Raw genomic sequence first — 14356 nt, 5'->3', positions numbered from 1 at the left:
AACCAAGCCTAAAACAAGAATTTGTCTCTTTCTCTGTCTCACTTCCTGTTGCTACAACTCCCAAGAAGCCAATGTGTTTCCACTTTTGCTGTGGCCTTGGGAAAGACAAAGGTCCCTGTCGCCATTGTTTCAGCTTTGGCTTTGATCACCAGACGTGCAGAGTTTCGGTCTACAGCTGTAACAACATTGCTGTCAGTCTATTGCATTAGGAAGAGTTTACTTTCCTCCAGAATCCCCCATTCCTCTCAAGCAAGCTGTAAGTATATCAAAAATCAAAGGTTATATTTGTATTAAATAAATTAGTCTAGTAGTTGCAATACCCTCTGTGCAAAAAGGAAATGTACTAGACCAGGATGTTCATTCGCTCCTATGTCTCCATCTCTGGGTGTCAGGGAAGAAGTCCTCTCCCCAGCCCTGCTCCTTCTGCCCTTTTCCTTCAGTACATGCTCCTCCCAATAGCAACCTGGTAAAAAGTCCATGGCAAATCACTCAACCAAAACTCAGTTTAAACTGGCAAATCTTTGAGAGAACAACAACATTGAGAAGTAGCAATAATTCACAATAGCAATTCGCTTCATTGGCTGAAGGGCTTCAAATAAGCATGTGCTTCAGCAATTTTATATTCATATTATGTGCCTATGAAGTAGAGACATACTATAAATTGCTTTTTCCCCTATAAACTTAACAAATAAATCTTGAAGCACTCATATAGACTGTATATAGTTGTGATATTTTCTCAGATTTAGCCTGAGTCCCACATACTTTTCCTCAATGATGTTATTGTTGTGGTTGTTGTTGTTAGTTGTGACTGAGTCAGCTACAACTCCACATGTAGAACAGAACAGAACTGCCCAGTTCTGTGCCATCTTCATGATCATCAACATGCCTTGGTCCTTTGTTGTAGCCACTGTGTATTTTGCGTGTTTTCAAAGATAAGGTGTTTCTTTTCCAGCCCTATATCAAACAATATCCAAGCCTTTCTTCTTAATCTCCCTTGGTCTAGCAGCTCAGCTGAAACTTGTCTACTCTGCGTGGCCCTGCTGGAACTACGAATATGACTGGCATAATTTCCAACACCATAGAAGCACACCAAACACTGCATTGTGCCAAACAGACAAGTGATAGAATCGCCATGAAATTAACCTGAAAAGCAACTGCCTCTCACAGGCACTAAACTAAGCACTCATTCAATTCTTCTAATCCCTTGAGTGAGGACTATTCACCCTTCAAGAAGAACTGAAGACTTAGAAAGTTTAAAGAATTTGCCCCAAATTATAGTTATCACCTCAAAACAAGGAAAACAAAACCCCTGGCATCTGAAGCAATAAGTAAAGCTATGATAAGTAGAGAAATATTGATTTCACTTAACCTGAATCCATAATCAGTCAATGGAAACCACTGTCAAGAATCCAAGGATGCAACATATTGGGCAAATCAAAAATGAGGACCTAATGTCGGGGGTTTAAGTGGAGAGAAAATGTTTTGAGAATGATGTACAAATGCGCTTTACACAATTGATGTGTGTATGGATTGCGATAACAGTTGTATGAGCCCCTAATAAAATGTTTTTTTAAAAAAAAGCAAGCAAGCAAATGTTTTGAGCATGATAGTGGCAACAAATGTACAAATGTGCTTGACACATGGATGTATGTATGAATTGTGTTAAGAGTTGTAAGAGCCCCCAATAAGATGATTTAAAAAAACAAAACAAAACAAAAACCTCTTTCAAGTGTTAAAGAGCAAAAATGTCACTTTGAAGACTAAGGTGTGCGTGGCCCATGCAGTAGTGTTTTTAATCACGCCATATGCTTGCAAGAGCTGGACAATGCATAAGGAATACTGAGGAATAATTGGTTCCTTTGATTATGTTGCTGGCAAATCATGCTGACTGTCCGATAGACTGCTGGAGGATCGAGTACAGCCAGAAAGCTCCCCGTGAAGGCGACGGTGAGACTCTTTCTCACTTCTTTTGGACATGTTTTAGGAGAGACCCATTTCTCGTGAAGGATAGGATGTTTGGTAAATTGGAGTATTAGCTAAAAAAGGAAGAGTTTTTTTCCCATGAAATGAGCTGCCACAGGGACTGGTGCAATAGTCACAAACACAGCAACAAATGTGAGGGTAACATGTGACCAGGAACAGAAGTGACGGGCTCTAGCTCAATGGCACACCACAACAGCAACAACAAAGAGCAGGTGGGAAACTCAGGAGTTAATCTCAGGGTTATCAGTTTCATAGGCTCCATTATTATATTTCTATATGCTCCTGGGAATGAAGATTTAAGAGTTAACAGCGTACAAATATGGAGGGTGTGCAGGCCTCCAACAGGCTGTATTCCGATATGCCACATGGAAATTTGACAGATTTAGGGCTAAATTTATTTCCATACTCATTCAGTATCTCTTGCCCAAAATAACGCAAGATAAAATCAAAGCATATGTTAAAATGTACGCCAATATATTTTATGTCATCTTCATAAATTCTGAGAACCTTATCTACAATACCCAGACACTGGAGATAAGGAAGTAGAATATGGAGAGAACAAAATATAAAATGAGGAAGCACAGAGATGGACAAAATGGCAGGGGAAAATGGAAAGGTAAGGGAGAAATATAGGAAGAAAAAATTGTAGTAGAGTTTCAGATTTTGAAGTCTTTTATTAAAAACAACAAAGAAAAACCTCCTGATCTGTGTGAGGAGGTCAACATGAATACAGCCATCACAGGCTTTGTTGTTAATGGCCATTGGGTCTGGTTAGACTCTTGGTGACCTCTGAGCTGAGTAGAATTTCTCCAAAGCGTTTTCAAAGTCATTTGAAAGTATTTTCTGCATCTACATGCAGATGGCAGGTCTGCCAGTCTTTTAAGATTCCTCTGGGTGGGTTCAAATCATCAACCTTTTGGCTAGCAGTAGAGCACATTACATTTGTGCCACTACAACAACCCACCACAAGGTTGAAGAAGAGCTAAAGTCAAAGCAACAACATTTTGATTTAAACAGTTAAAGTACAGAATCTAGTTTCCCAAAGAGCCTTTGACAGTTAGTAAATTAGAGTAGAACGTTGCTCAATAATACTGCTTTTACAAAGAACTTGCTGCTGAATCCTAATGGGATTGTGGGAACATCCAGAGTAGGGGGTCAATAAACACTTAGAGTTCAGTGCTCTTTTCAGGGCCAACTGGGGGCGGGGGAGGGGGGGGGAAAGCTGATTTCTCTCCTTCCTGTGGCATTTGTAGGAAATACAGGTTGCACCTGATGTACTGGTGCTGTCTGAGTCCTTGACACCAAAATGACCCAGAGTCCGTGGGATGGTGGTAGTGTCACTGGGAAAGGAGCAGCCAAGGCAGTGACATTCCCTTGGAGTGGTAACACATCACCCACCACCCCAATACTCACTACCTTGTTTCTCCTACCTCCTCATGTGCCCAAGCAATGGACTGTCATCATATAGGAGGGGTTTCCACGTTGGTCAATGGGAGAGGGGAAGAATGTAGGAGGGGTGGAGCTAAGTGGGCACTCAGGCTTCAGTGAGGACAAGGTTAAGACAGAGACTGGCCCGGCCATTTTACCCCATCAGGGGCTAGGGGGTTCTTTGGCTGATTCTGCTCACTCTGAGTTTGGGAGAGGGGTGGTGTGGCAGGAGTCACCATTCTGGGTGACCCCAACCCTAGTGAAGGCGCTCTGTTTCTCCTTTTTGTCCTGCCTAATCAAGTGGATTCTTAAAAGTTTTACGCATTTTCAATATGCAGCAAAGGAACGTGCATGTTCCCCATAACCCAAATGTTGGCACTCAAAGAAGGGAGAAGCAATGGAAAGATTTTTTTTTCAATCTCACAAACATACGGGAAAAGCTTTTTATAACATCCCCCAAATGAGAGGAGAGAAACACTTGGATTCGTTTTTGTCTTGAGAGACACACATATTTGAATTTCTTAATGACTCTGAGTCTGAATTAAATACATTTCAATCTATGTCTTTTCTGTAATTTCTGAAAACTTGATTGGCGTGGACACATTTTTATGCTAAAACACATTTTGACCTCAATTTGAAGTGGCAGGAGGTGGTAGAAAAGAAGGTTTCTGTGGCAACGTAACCTCTCCAATGGTATTTTATAAGGTTTACATTCTCCTACCAGGAGAACCAAAAATACCTGCTACTGGCTTTGTAAAAGAACACTTAATCACCAATTTTCTTCTAGCTTCTTTTCTATTAGTGCCAATCTGGCTCTAGAATGAAAGCCCGAGTGGCCCTGTCAGGGATGCCTTGGTCTGCCAAACACAAGGCCTGAAGTTCAAAACCACCAGCTACTCAGGGGAGAAGGTGGAGGCTGTCTGCTCCTGCAAAGATTTACTGCCTCCCAGACCCTATGTAGGGCCACCATGAGTAGGAATTGACTTGAAAACAGTGGGTTTCATTTGGTTTGGTATCAAAACTGAATTTTTGTGCATCTTTCCTCAACCCATTTCCAAGTATCCATCACATACAAGATGTTATGCAAAATAATTTTCTGAAAACTTGGCAACAACTTAAATGTCAATTGATCCACAGTAAGAAGTCATACTTAAGTAGTGATCACTAAAGGTCAGGAACTTTTCCAAGTATTTTACATATGTAAATTCAGTTTGCCTGCATTTGTCTGAATAACAACCCTACAAGTAATTTTGATTCATTACTTATGAGGATACTGAAGGAAAGGGAGGAGGAGGACCCTCCTCTATGCTGCCCAGAGGCGAAGGGGTATAGTTTTGTGGTTATGCATTGTTGTGACCTGCGTGGTCAGCAGGCCAAAAGAACCAGAAGCTCCAAGGCTGAACAACTGAGCTTTCTACTCCTGTAAACAGTTAAGGACTAGGAAATATACAGCAGTCTCTATGAGTCAACACTGACTCAAGGGCAGTGAGTTTATTTTGATTGAGATTAGTGCCAGACTGCTCTCAAACACTGTTAAGCAAAATGCAGGAGATACCTAGGAAGTGAGGCAGCATGAACAACAAGGCAAATTGTTATCTTTAAAAACATGCTGGGCAAGACTGGGGTGATAGAGCAAGGACCCCCCACAAAAAATGTAGACATCCTTACCTAGATACATGTGGATTTAATCAGGTTTGAAATCAGGGTTTCCTTTTGTTATGTAAATGAGGCCTGCTAGAGTAGTGTGTGTCCTAAATCTAATTTGTCTGAGTTACAAAAAGAGCAGAAGACTCCACCAAGGGAGAAACTGTCCACAAGCCACCAAATGTAAAGGGACACTGGGCTCCCAACAAGGGAGGACATTTCGCTGGAGCTATTGCTCTAATTCGAACCTATAACCTCTAAAAACAGGAGGATAGGCTGGATAAACAATCCTGAGGAGAAAACAACAGGGCCCATGGTTTCAGGGGGAATGGGAGAGGGGGAGGTGAGGGAAAGGAAGTGGTGTTTACAAACCCAGGGACAAGGGAACAACACGTGATCTAAAATCAGTGGCAAGGAAGGTGTAAGAAGCCTAGTAGGGCTTGATCCAGGGCTATGTAACCAAGAGGAATTACTGAAACCCAAATGAAGGCTGAGCACGATAGTGGGACAAGAGGAAAGTAAAAGGAAATCAAGGAAAGAACTAGGAGGCAAAGGGAATTTATAGAGGTCTAAATACAGGCATGTGCATATGTAAATATATTTATATATGAGGATGGGGAAATAGATCTATGTGCATGTATTTATAGGTTTAGTATTAAGGTAGCAGATGGACATTGGACCTCCACTCAAGTACTCCCTCAATTCAAGAACATTTTGTTCTATTAAACTGGCATTCCATGATGCTCACCTTCCCAACACGATTGCTGAAGACAAAGTGGGTACATAAGCAAATGTGGTGAAGAAAGCAAATTGGTGCCTGGCTATCAAAAGATAGAGTGCCTGGGGTCTTAAAGGCTTGAAGGTAAACAAGCGGCCATCTAGCTCAGAAGCAGCAAACCCATATGGAAGAAGAAAGCACACCAACCTTTGTGATCATGAGGTGTCAAAGGGATCAGGTATCAGGCATCAAAGAACAAAAAATCATATCATTTAGAATGAGGGGGAGTACAGAGTTGGGACCCAAAATCCATCTGTAGACAACTGGACATCCCCTTACAGAAGGTTCTCAGGGAGGAGATAAGCCAGTCAGGGTGCAGGGTAACAATGATGAAACGTACAACTTTCCTCTAGTTCTTAAATGCTTCTTCCCCCACTAACATGATCCCAATTGTACCTTACAAATCTGGCTAGACCATAGGATGTACACTGGTACAGATAGGAACTGGAAACCCAGGGAATCCAGGACAGATGATCCCTTCAGGACCAGTGGTAAGAGTGGCGATACTGGGAGGGTGAAGGGAAGGTGGGATAGAAAGAGGGACCAAATTACAAGGATCTACATATAACCTCCTCCCTGGGGGATAGACAACAGAAAAGTGGGTGATGGGAGACATCAGACAGTGTAAAACAGGACAAAATAATAATAATTTATAAATTATCAAGGTTCATGAGGGGAGGGGATTGGAAAGGAGGGGATAAAATGAGGAGCTAATACCAAGGGCTCAAGTAGAAAGCAAATGTTTTGAGAATGATGAGGGTAACAAATGTGCTTGGCACAATGGATGGATGTATGGATTGTGATGAGAGTTGTGCAAGCTCCCAATAAAATGATATAAAACTAGCACCAAAAAACCCATGAGACAATAAATTTTGGTATATTTCATTACAACAGTACTAATTAACTAAGACAACTAGTATTAGTATTCGTTCTGTAACCACAGATGAACCTTTTTTATTTTTCACTATCTACTGATTAGGTAACATGATGACCAATGGAGAAAAGAGTAAACCTGCTAAGGATTTCGTCTTGTTTGTATCCACAATTGTGTAAATCTGTTTGTTGCATAAGACCTCTTTAATGCATTCAAAAGCAAGGAGGTTGCTTTGAGGAGACTAAGGTACACATGCCCCAAGCCATGGTATTTTCAACTACCTTAGAAGCATGTCAAGGTTGAGCATTCAATAAAGAAGACCACGGAAGTATCCATGCATTTGAACTATGGTGCTGACAAAGAATACTGAAAGTAACACGGAGTGCCAAAAGAACAAACGAATCGGTCTTGAAAGCAGTACAACCTTAGAGGCAAGGATGTCAAGAATTAGTCTCATATACTTTGGCAATGCTGTCAAGAGAGATTAGTCCCTGGAGAAGGACATCATGCTTGATAAAGTAGAGGGACAGAGGAAAAGAGGAAAACCTTCAACACGGTGGGTGGATTGGCATAGTGGCTACCTCAGTGAGCTCAAACATAAGAACAGCTGTGAGGATGGCACGGGAGTAGCCAGCATTTTGTTCTGTTGTACATAAGGTGTTACTGTACATAAGTTTGCTATGGCTTAACAACAACTCGATGGCACCTAACAACCACAGCAGAGTAAAGCATTGTATTTTATTATATACATAATATACATATCCCAGGTTGGTTTCCCAAGCTTCCCTTGAGGAATAGAAATGGTAGAGGATAATGGGAAATATCAACTTTTAACTTTATCTCTAATTTGCTGGAAATGTTGAAATCAAGAATGCATCCGGGCATTACTGTTACAATTGTCTATGCTATTTTTTTTCTTTTAAAAGCAGCATATGGAAAACAGTTTGTCCATACAGCTCTTGCTACAAATATGCTTCTGGCTCTTCGTCGCATTTTTCCCTCTTTTAAAAGTTGGTCCAAGTATCTGTTAAACTTAACCTCCTCGACCTTCTGAAATTATTTTTAGCTCATATAAAAGGAACTTTTGCCCTGCTATGTATGGCCACTTTTAAATAACCACATTTTTTTTGGTTGCTGTTGAAAGATAGCTAGGAAATACTTTAAAAGGAGGAGAAACAAATGGTGGGCCTCGAGTCTGGAGTTGAGAAAGGATGGGTCTGCTTCGTGGGTGATTTTTTCCATGAATTGCCAACAGGCAATATCTAAAGCTCAAAACCAGGATGAAGGCATTTAGGCTGGTTTCTGCGCATGGATAGGAGACCTCCAGGGCAAATTGGCTCATAGTGGCTCTCCGTGCAGCCTGACTGAAAAGGTACCTCTCCTCTGGGAAGTTTTTAGGGTCACTCACACATCGCATTCTAGGACAAAGAATGTAGCAGTGCTTAGGGCATACATATCATGTGTGGACTTGCATCAGAGAATGCAAGTAACACAAAGCCAAGAGCAGAAGTAATTTTTTTCCTGAGTGATGAGTGCCAAGCTCCTTTCCGCCTGCATCCTTTATATGTCCCTTCCTTGTGTATCCTGCACTCCATCAGGCAAGGCTCCTCATGTGGAGCATTTGTGGAAGACTTGGCAGCCCTAGTACCCCTCGGTACACCCATTCCCCCTTCATATGTACTTCTCCATCTTCAATGAAGAAAGAGAGACAGGACGCAATGTGATAAGCTAAACACATGAGTTGGTTTCAACTCGTGTGAACATTCACAAGCCTGGTAGTCTACACCTTTGGCAAAGAAGTTGCTCCGTAAAGTGCTCTGAGCTCCTATCGATGAAAGCCAGGTGTCAATGGAAATGAAAATAGAAAAGCAGGCTTTAGAAGAAACAGGGTAAAAGTAAGCATTCAAGTATATGGTTATTGATATTTAGATTTATTGTACATGCTATACGTCTATATTAATAATTAATCTCTCAACATCTGGCCAAGTATTAACAGAGATGCTTTATTCAGGGCTTCTGAAAATAGGGTAACTCATGGTTCAACCTAAAAAACAAATAAGAAGGGGTAAAGTCACAGAAATGAACATTGGAAACCGGACTGGGATAAATGATCTCTCTTGATATCATTATTGAAGTATAGAAGATAGTCTGTTGAACACTAGTAACACAGAAGTTTAAAAAGTTCAATTTTTCAAAAAGGCAATTGTCATCAAGTTGACTCTTGACTCATGGTGACCCTGAGTCATGGAGACTCCTTATGTGTCAGGGGAGGATTTTACTCTATAAGATTTTCAGTGGCTGAATTCTCAGAAGAAACCTGCCAGGCCTTTTGTCTGGAGCACCTCAGAGGTGCCTTTTGACTAGTAGCTGGGTATGCTTATACTCATAGAGCTTTACCAGCTAAAGGCATTAAAACATAAATTCTAGATTAAGCCCCAGGTGTGTACTACTACCATATGGCACATTCATGGGTTTCAGCAGCACACAAACTCACATATTCTGAGGCCAGACTCTAAGTCAAGACCTGGACAAATTTGATTTCTTATCCAGGGTGATTACATACCTGAAATAATTGAGAAAATGTAAAACTTTTAGAAACTTTGCAAAATCCCAGGGTATCTTATAACAATTTATATGTTACTTGACCTTCAAATACTGTTTCCCAATTAACTGCTAAAGTGGATGTAATTACAAATTCTTTCTGGTCATTTATCAGTTGATTAGTATTTGCAGGATGCCAACTCTAGGCTAGCCATCATCTAGGAAAGTGATGATAAGCAAGCAAAGGTGGATGGCAATCCTACCTATTCTGGATTGACCGTCAACATTCTGTTTACAATGAATAGACAGAAGGTAAGCCCTTCATGAAGCCAATGGTCACATAGACATGACTCCAGTGAACATACCACAACTCAGGGGTGAATTCTAAGATTAGGACTAACTCAATAGTTTGAGATTTTCAGACACATCATCTACCCCTAGAAATAATGCCAGAGTCAATGCATAAAGCTTGCATTGCCCTGCGCTCGCTGCAGTGTGATTTCAAGACGTTTCTGGTTGACTTTGTTACCCTGGGCCCTTGGATCCAACAGTATGAAACTCTACAATCTTTAAAATCTTGAGACTGCTACCACAGATGAGAAACAACAGACACAGAACACCAGATTGTGACGAAATGCTTTTTCTTTGCCATGTTCTATGAACAGACTCCAACCCATGGTGACTCGGGTATGTCAGAGTACAACTACGTCCTTTAGGGCACTCATTGGCCAATATTTCACAGGAAGATTATCCAGACTTTCCTCCAAGGCTTCTCTGGGTAGATTTGTCTCCAGCAAGTCACTTAGAAGCCAAGCCATTAACCATTTGTTCCACTGGGAGACTTGATGCGATGTTAGGACTAGGTAAAAACTATAAGCAACTACAAGTAAGTGAGGAGCCACCTGTCTGTCTCACTCTGTCTCCAAGGCAAGAGAAATAAGGATGGAGGTAGAATCTCTGCCCCCAAACTTACAAGGACATAAACTACATTTGGAATAATGCATTTGCATATGGACCACTGGTCCCTCCCACAATGTCTGCAGTTCTGTCCACAGCTGGCTGGCATAGTGGGCTACCATCTGAAGTGCTAACTACAGGGGAAGCAGTGCAAACCAACTTCCTGGGATAAAGAGGAGGCTATTGCACCTGCAATGATTTAAAGTTCTAGCCCAGTGGTTCTCAGCCTTCCGAATGCCATGACCCTTTCATACAGGTCCTCATGTTGCGGTGACCCCCAACCATACAATTATTTTCATTGCTGCTTCATAACTGTAATTTTGCTGCTGTTATGAATCATAATGTAAATATCTGATATGCAGGATATATTTTCATTGTTACAAATTGAACATAATTAAAGCACAGTGATTAATCACAAAACAATGTGTAATTATATATTGTGAAATATTTATTTCTAATTACAAATAAATGAAATTTTGTCTTGAAGCATGGTGTAGCATGGGTAACAGTCTTCACACCAGGTACTTGTATGTGGGCGTACCTGCATGTGGGTGGACCCACCTGGAGACGGATAGAGGAGCGGTGTCTCAATTGCTTAGATCATCGGAAATATGTGTTTTCTGATGGTCTTAGGTGACCCCCGTGAAAGGGTTGTTCGACTCCCGAAGGGGTTGCGACCCACTGGTGAGAATTGCTGTTCTATCCTGTCCTATAGGGTCACTATGAATCAGAATCAATGGCTATTAGTTCTTTACTAAGCAACAACTAGCAATATATTTCCTGGTTCCCTCCAGCTGTGTAACAGTATTTTGGCCAGTTCTTCCTATATTAAGACCTATGTCTTAAAGCAGCAATTTCAGTTTGAATAGCATTTAAAGTACACTACCTCATATTCCTTTTTATCAAGTTTCATTCGTCCTCATTGTGAGAACCTGGTCATAACTTCTAGGTCCCCATAGATGAGCAGCTCAGCACTGATTTGTAAATCCACCACCTCAACTCAGAACCCCTGTGCTCAAACCATGCCACAGACAAGATTTTCGATAAAATAGAATGAAAATTAGCCGTTCTATATAAGAACACAGTCTCAGAGACAAAATTTCTAACAAACTATTTTCTTTATGCTTAAGAATAATGGAGTGAAACATGCTACGTTGTAGTTACAGTCTGAAGGAAGCCATTAACTGGCTCTGTGACAAGATTAAGCAATTTTTTCCCTCATAATTCATTAAGACACCCTTAGGCTATATTGAAAAATACAAGTACTTTATTAGAAATCTCAAATTTTGCAAATGAAGTATTGTGCCAGTCTAAGTGCCAGGAGTCTCAATAGGAATTCTAGTTATCTTGAAATAAAATATCTACTTTCCATTTCCCCCATGGTTGCACTGCAGTGAGAATGGTAAGACTTACAGAGAATTCTTCCAGTTCTTATCCTAAACCAAGAGTGGGAAAGGAGTCTCAATTTTACTTCCAGGGATTTCCCCAAACTTTTGGAGAAGGATTTAAGCACACACTCTCCTGGAAGATATCATCAGAAAAAAACAAAAACACCCTCAAACTAAACCCTTCAAGAAAAGTAGGTTAATCTATTAGGTCCTGATTCTCTTGGATAGATTCTGTCCTTGGGGACATCCACTCCAAGTGCCTCTAAGGAAAGAGAGCACCTGATAGGATAAGAAAAACAAATGCCACAGAAGCAGCAACCCAGCCCAGACCTGTGTGCCAGGAACCTCAGAATACAGCAAGGCCTGTGAAGTGGATTGTAGAATTGATTTAAAACACTATAACCACTCATTCCACCTTGTCACTTTAAGAGAGGTCTCACAGAACAGAGGCTTTCAAAGGAGACTTGGGCAAACATCAACGTCACTTAGAAATTTTTGCAAATGCAAGTTGTCAGGCCCAGCCCAGGCCAGAAGTTCTATGAGTAAGCCCAGCAATCTGAGTTGTGTTTTAATGTGGTCGGGCTTGTGAATCACTGTGGTATAATGAATTAACATCATTGTACTGTAATCCTTCTCCAAAGCCTTACTTATCATTGGAAAGTGCAAATTTTCCTCTTCTTAAAGGGAAGTCTTGGATCAGTGAGCCAAAAGCTCTTCAAGGAGTGGGGATATTTTAACACTTAATTGACCACAATCCCTCCCTGTTCATTTTTGGTGTAGGACCTTGGTCAGAGTCACCAACAAAGAGAGAGAAGGAAGTATCCGATGTAGATCAGGTTTTCTTCAGAGACCAAAGTATGCCAGGCAACTTCAAACTCACTGCTATTGAGTCAATGCTGCCTCATAGTGACCCCCTGTGAGTTCCTGGGGCTGTAACTATTTACAGGAGTAGAAAGCCCAGTCTGTCTCCCAAGTAATGGCTGATGGTTTCAAACTGCCGACCATGCTGGTCACAGCCCAACATGTAACCTCTACTTCACAAGGGGCATGCCAGACAACTTACTACTATTTAAATATGCTCTTCACAGTGAATAAGCAACATTCACAGAGATAAAGATAACCCATCAGATTTGCCCTCCAACACGAATAATAAGAGACATCACTAAGACTTTTTGAGTTTTCCTTGGCTACTTGGAAAACCACACAAAACACAATAGCATATTCACCAATATACAAGTTTATATTCCAAATAAAATGCTTTTAGTCATTGAAAATATATACATTTTACAAGATCATCTATACAATTATATTCTGTTCAATTCATGTTCAGTCTTCAAGGGAGACCAATTATCTATCCTTGCACAAAATAAACTCTCATTTTTAATCCTGAACTGAAAAATTTTCCACTAACAAATAAAAGGCCCCCATTTACAAAGTTTCGATGGACCACCAAGGCTTGATTGTATTTTTCTTCCCAACTCTGGAAAAGCAGTAGTAACAGCTAAAAGCATACCACCAAAGATGTAAGTCAAATGTCAGCAGAAAGAACCTTTGTGCACGAAGTACAACATGTTCATAAGTGTCCCTGCCTACTTTGTAACCAGAGGGGAAGTCGAGCACAGTCTGCCTTCATCATGTTGGGTCACTCAATGCTCCAGCCAGCAGGCCTGTGTCGGCTTGTGACAGCTATCTGCACTGGAAGGCGGGGAGTACTGCGTGCTCAACATTATCGCAGCGGTCTTGACTGGTAGTAACAGATCCTTGTTGCTGGTTCTCCTGCCTTAAAACCTAGTTGTCATTCTCTTAGCTGTTTCCTTCTCTACTGGTAATTAGCATTAGTCATAAACCAAATGCTTCCACACATGAAGTAAACTAAACATAACCCTTCTTACCTTTCATGCCAAACTTGGAGTGTCTTGCTAACTTAAGCAGAAACAGCATCACCAGTAGACAAAATCCCACCACAGACGCAATTACCACCACAGCATAGACCTACAAAAAAAGAAGAGAGTTATAGCCTAGCTTATTAGCCCCATGTGTTCATATAATGGTGGGGGTGATGGTGATGATAAAGAAAACACTTCGCACATATTGATTGGTAAAGCAGAAGAGCAGAGAAGAAGAGGAGGAACTTCGATGAGATGGACTGACACAGTGGCTGCATCGATGGGCTCAAGCCTAGCAACAGTTGAGGATGGTCAGCACAGGCAGTGTTCTGTTCTGTTGTACACAGAGCTGCTGTGAGTTGGAAACAACTCAATGGCACCTAACAACATGATTATTATACGACCATTAATTATACTAATATCTCCAGTCATTAGTCTTTAATACTGTTATATTTAGTATTATTAAATCCCAGGAGCTCCTGAGTATTGTAAATAGTTAATGCACTCAGCTGCTAATGGAAAAGTTAGAGTTTCAAGTCCACCCAATGGTGCCTCAAAAGAAAGGCCTCTCAATCTACCTCTGAAAATCAGATGTGGAAAATCCCAGGGGATGGTTCTCCTTTGACACAGAGAATAGACAGGAGTCAGAATCAACTCAGTGGAGACTACTTTTATTATCTGAGTGAGTGAGTTTATGGTGCCAACCTGGCCGATAAACACATGTGGGATTAATTGAAGGGCGGAGGGATAAATGGATTGGTGAGCCTCGCCTTTCTAGTTCTCAGGTCTCTTGCTTTGTGATGGTCACACCAGGGTGCAGCTGCCTTAGCAGTTCCCTGCTTCAGCTTGCAAGATTGACTTCCTACAAAACATCACC

At 41.1% G+C, this 14356-nt stretch overlaps 1 protein-coding gene across 5 annotated transcripts in view; it reads right to left on the bottom strand.

The window, feature by feature from the left end:
• Positions 1–14356, bottom strand: part of NTRK2 (neurotrophic receptor tyrosine kinase 2) — a 514715-nt gene that overhangs the window by 392557 nt on the left and 107802 nt on the right. For all 5 annotated transcript variants that reach the window (XM_004715969.2, XM_004715970.3, XM_004715971.2 and 2 more), the window contains exon 11: positions 13486–13585. In XM_004715969.2, coding sequence (XP_004716026.1) covers positions 13486–13585 — 100 coding nt within the window. The remainder of the gene's footprint in view (positions 1–13485; positions 13586–14356) is intronic.

Source organism: Echinops telfairi, unplaced genomic scaffold (assembly GCF_000313985.2).
Source record: "Echinops telfairi isolate 266 unplaced genomic scaffold, ASM31398v2 ScPeMD7_7429;HRSCAF=8467, whole genome shotgun sequence".
Taxonomy (NCBI): Eukaryota; Metazoa; Chordata; class Mammalia; order Afrosoricida; family Tenrecidae; genus Echinops; species Echinops telfairi.
This window is presented reverse-complemented; position numbering and strand designations above follow the sequence as displayed.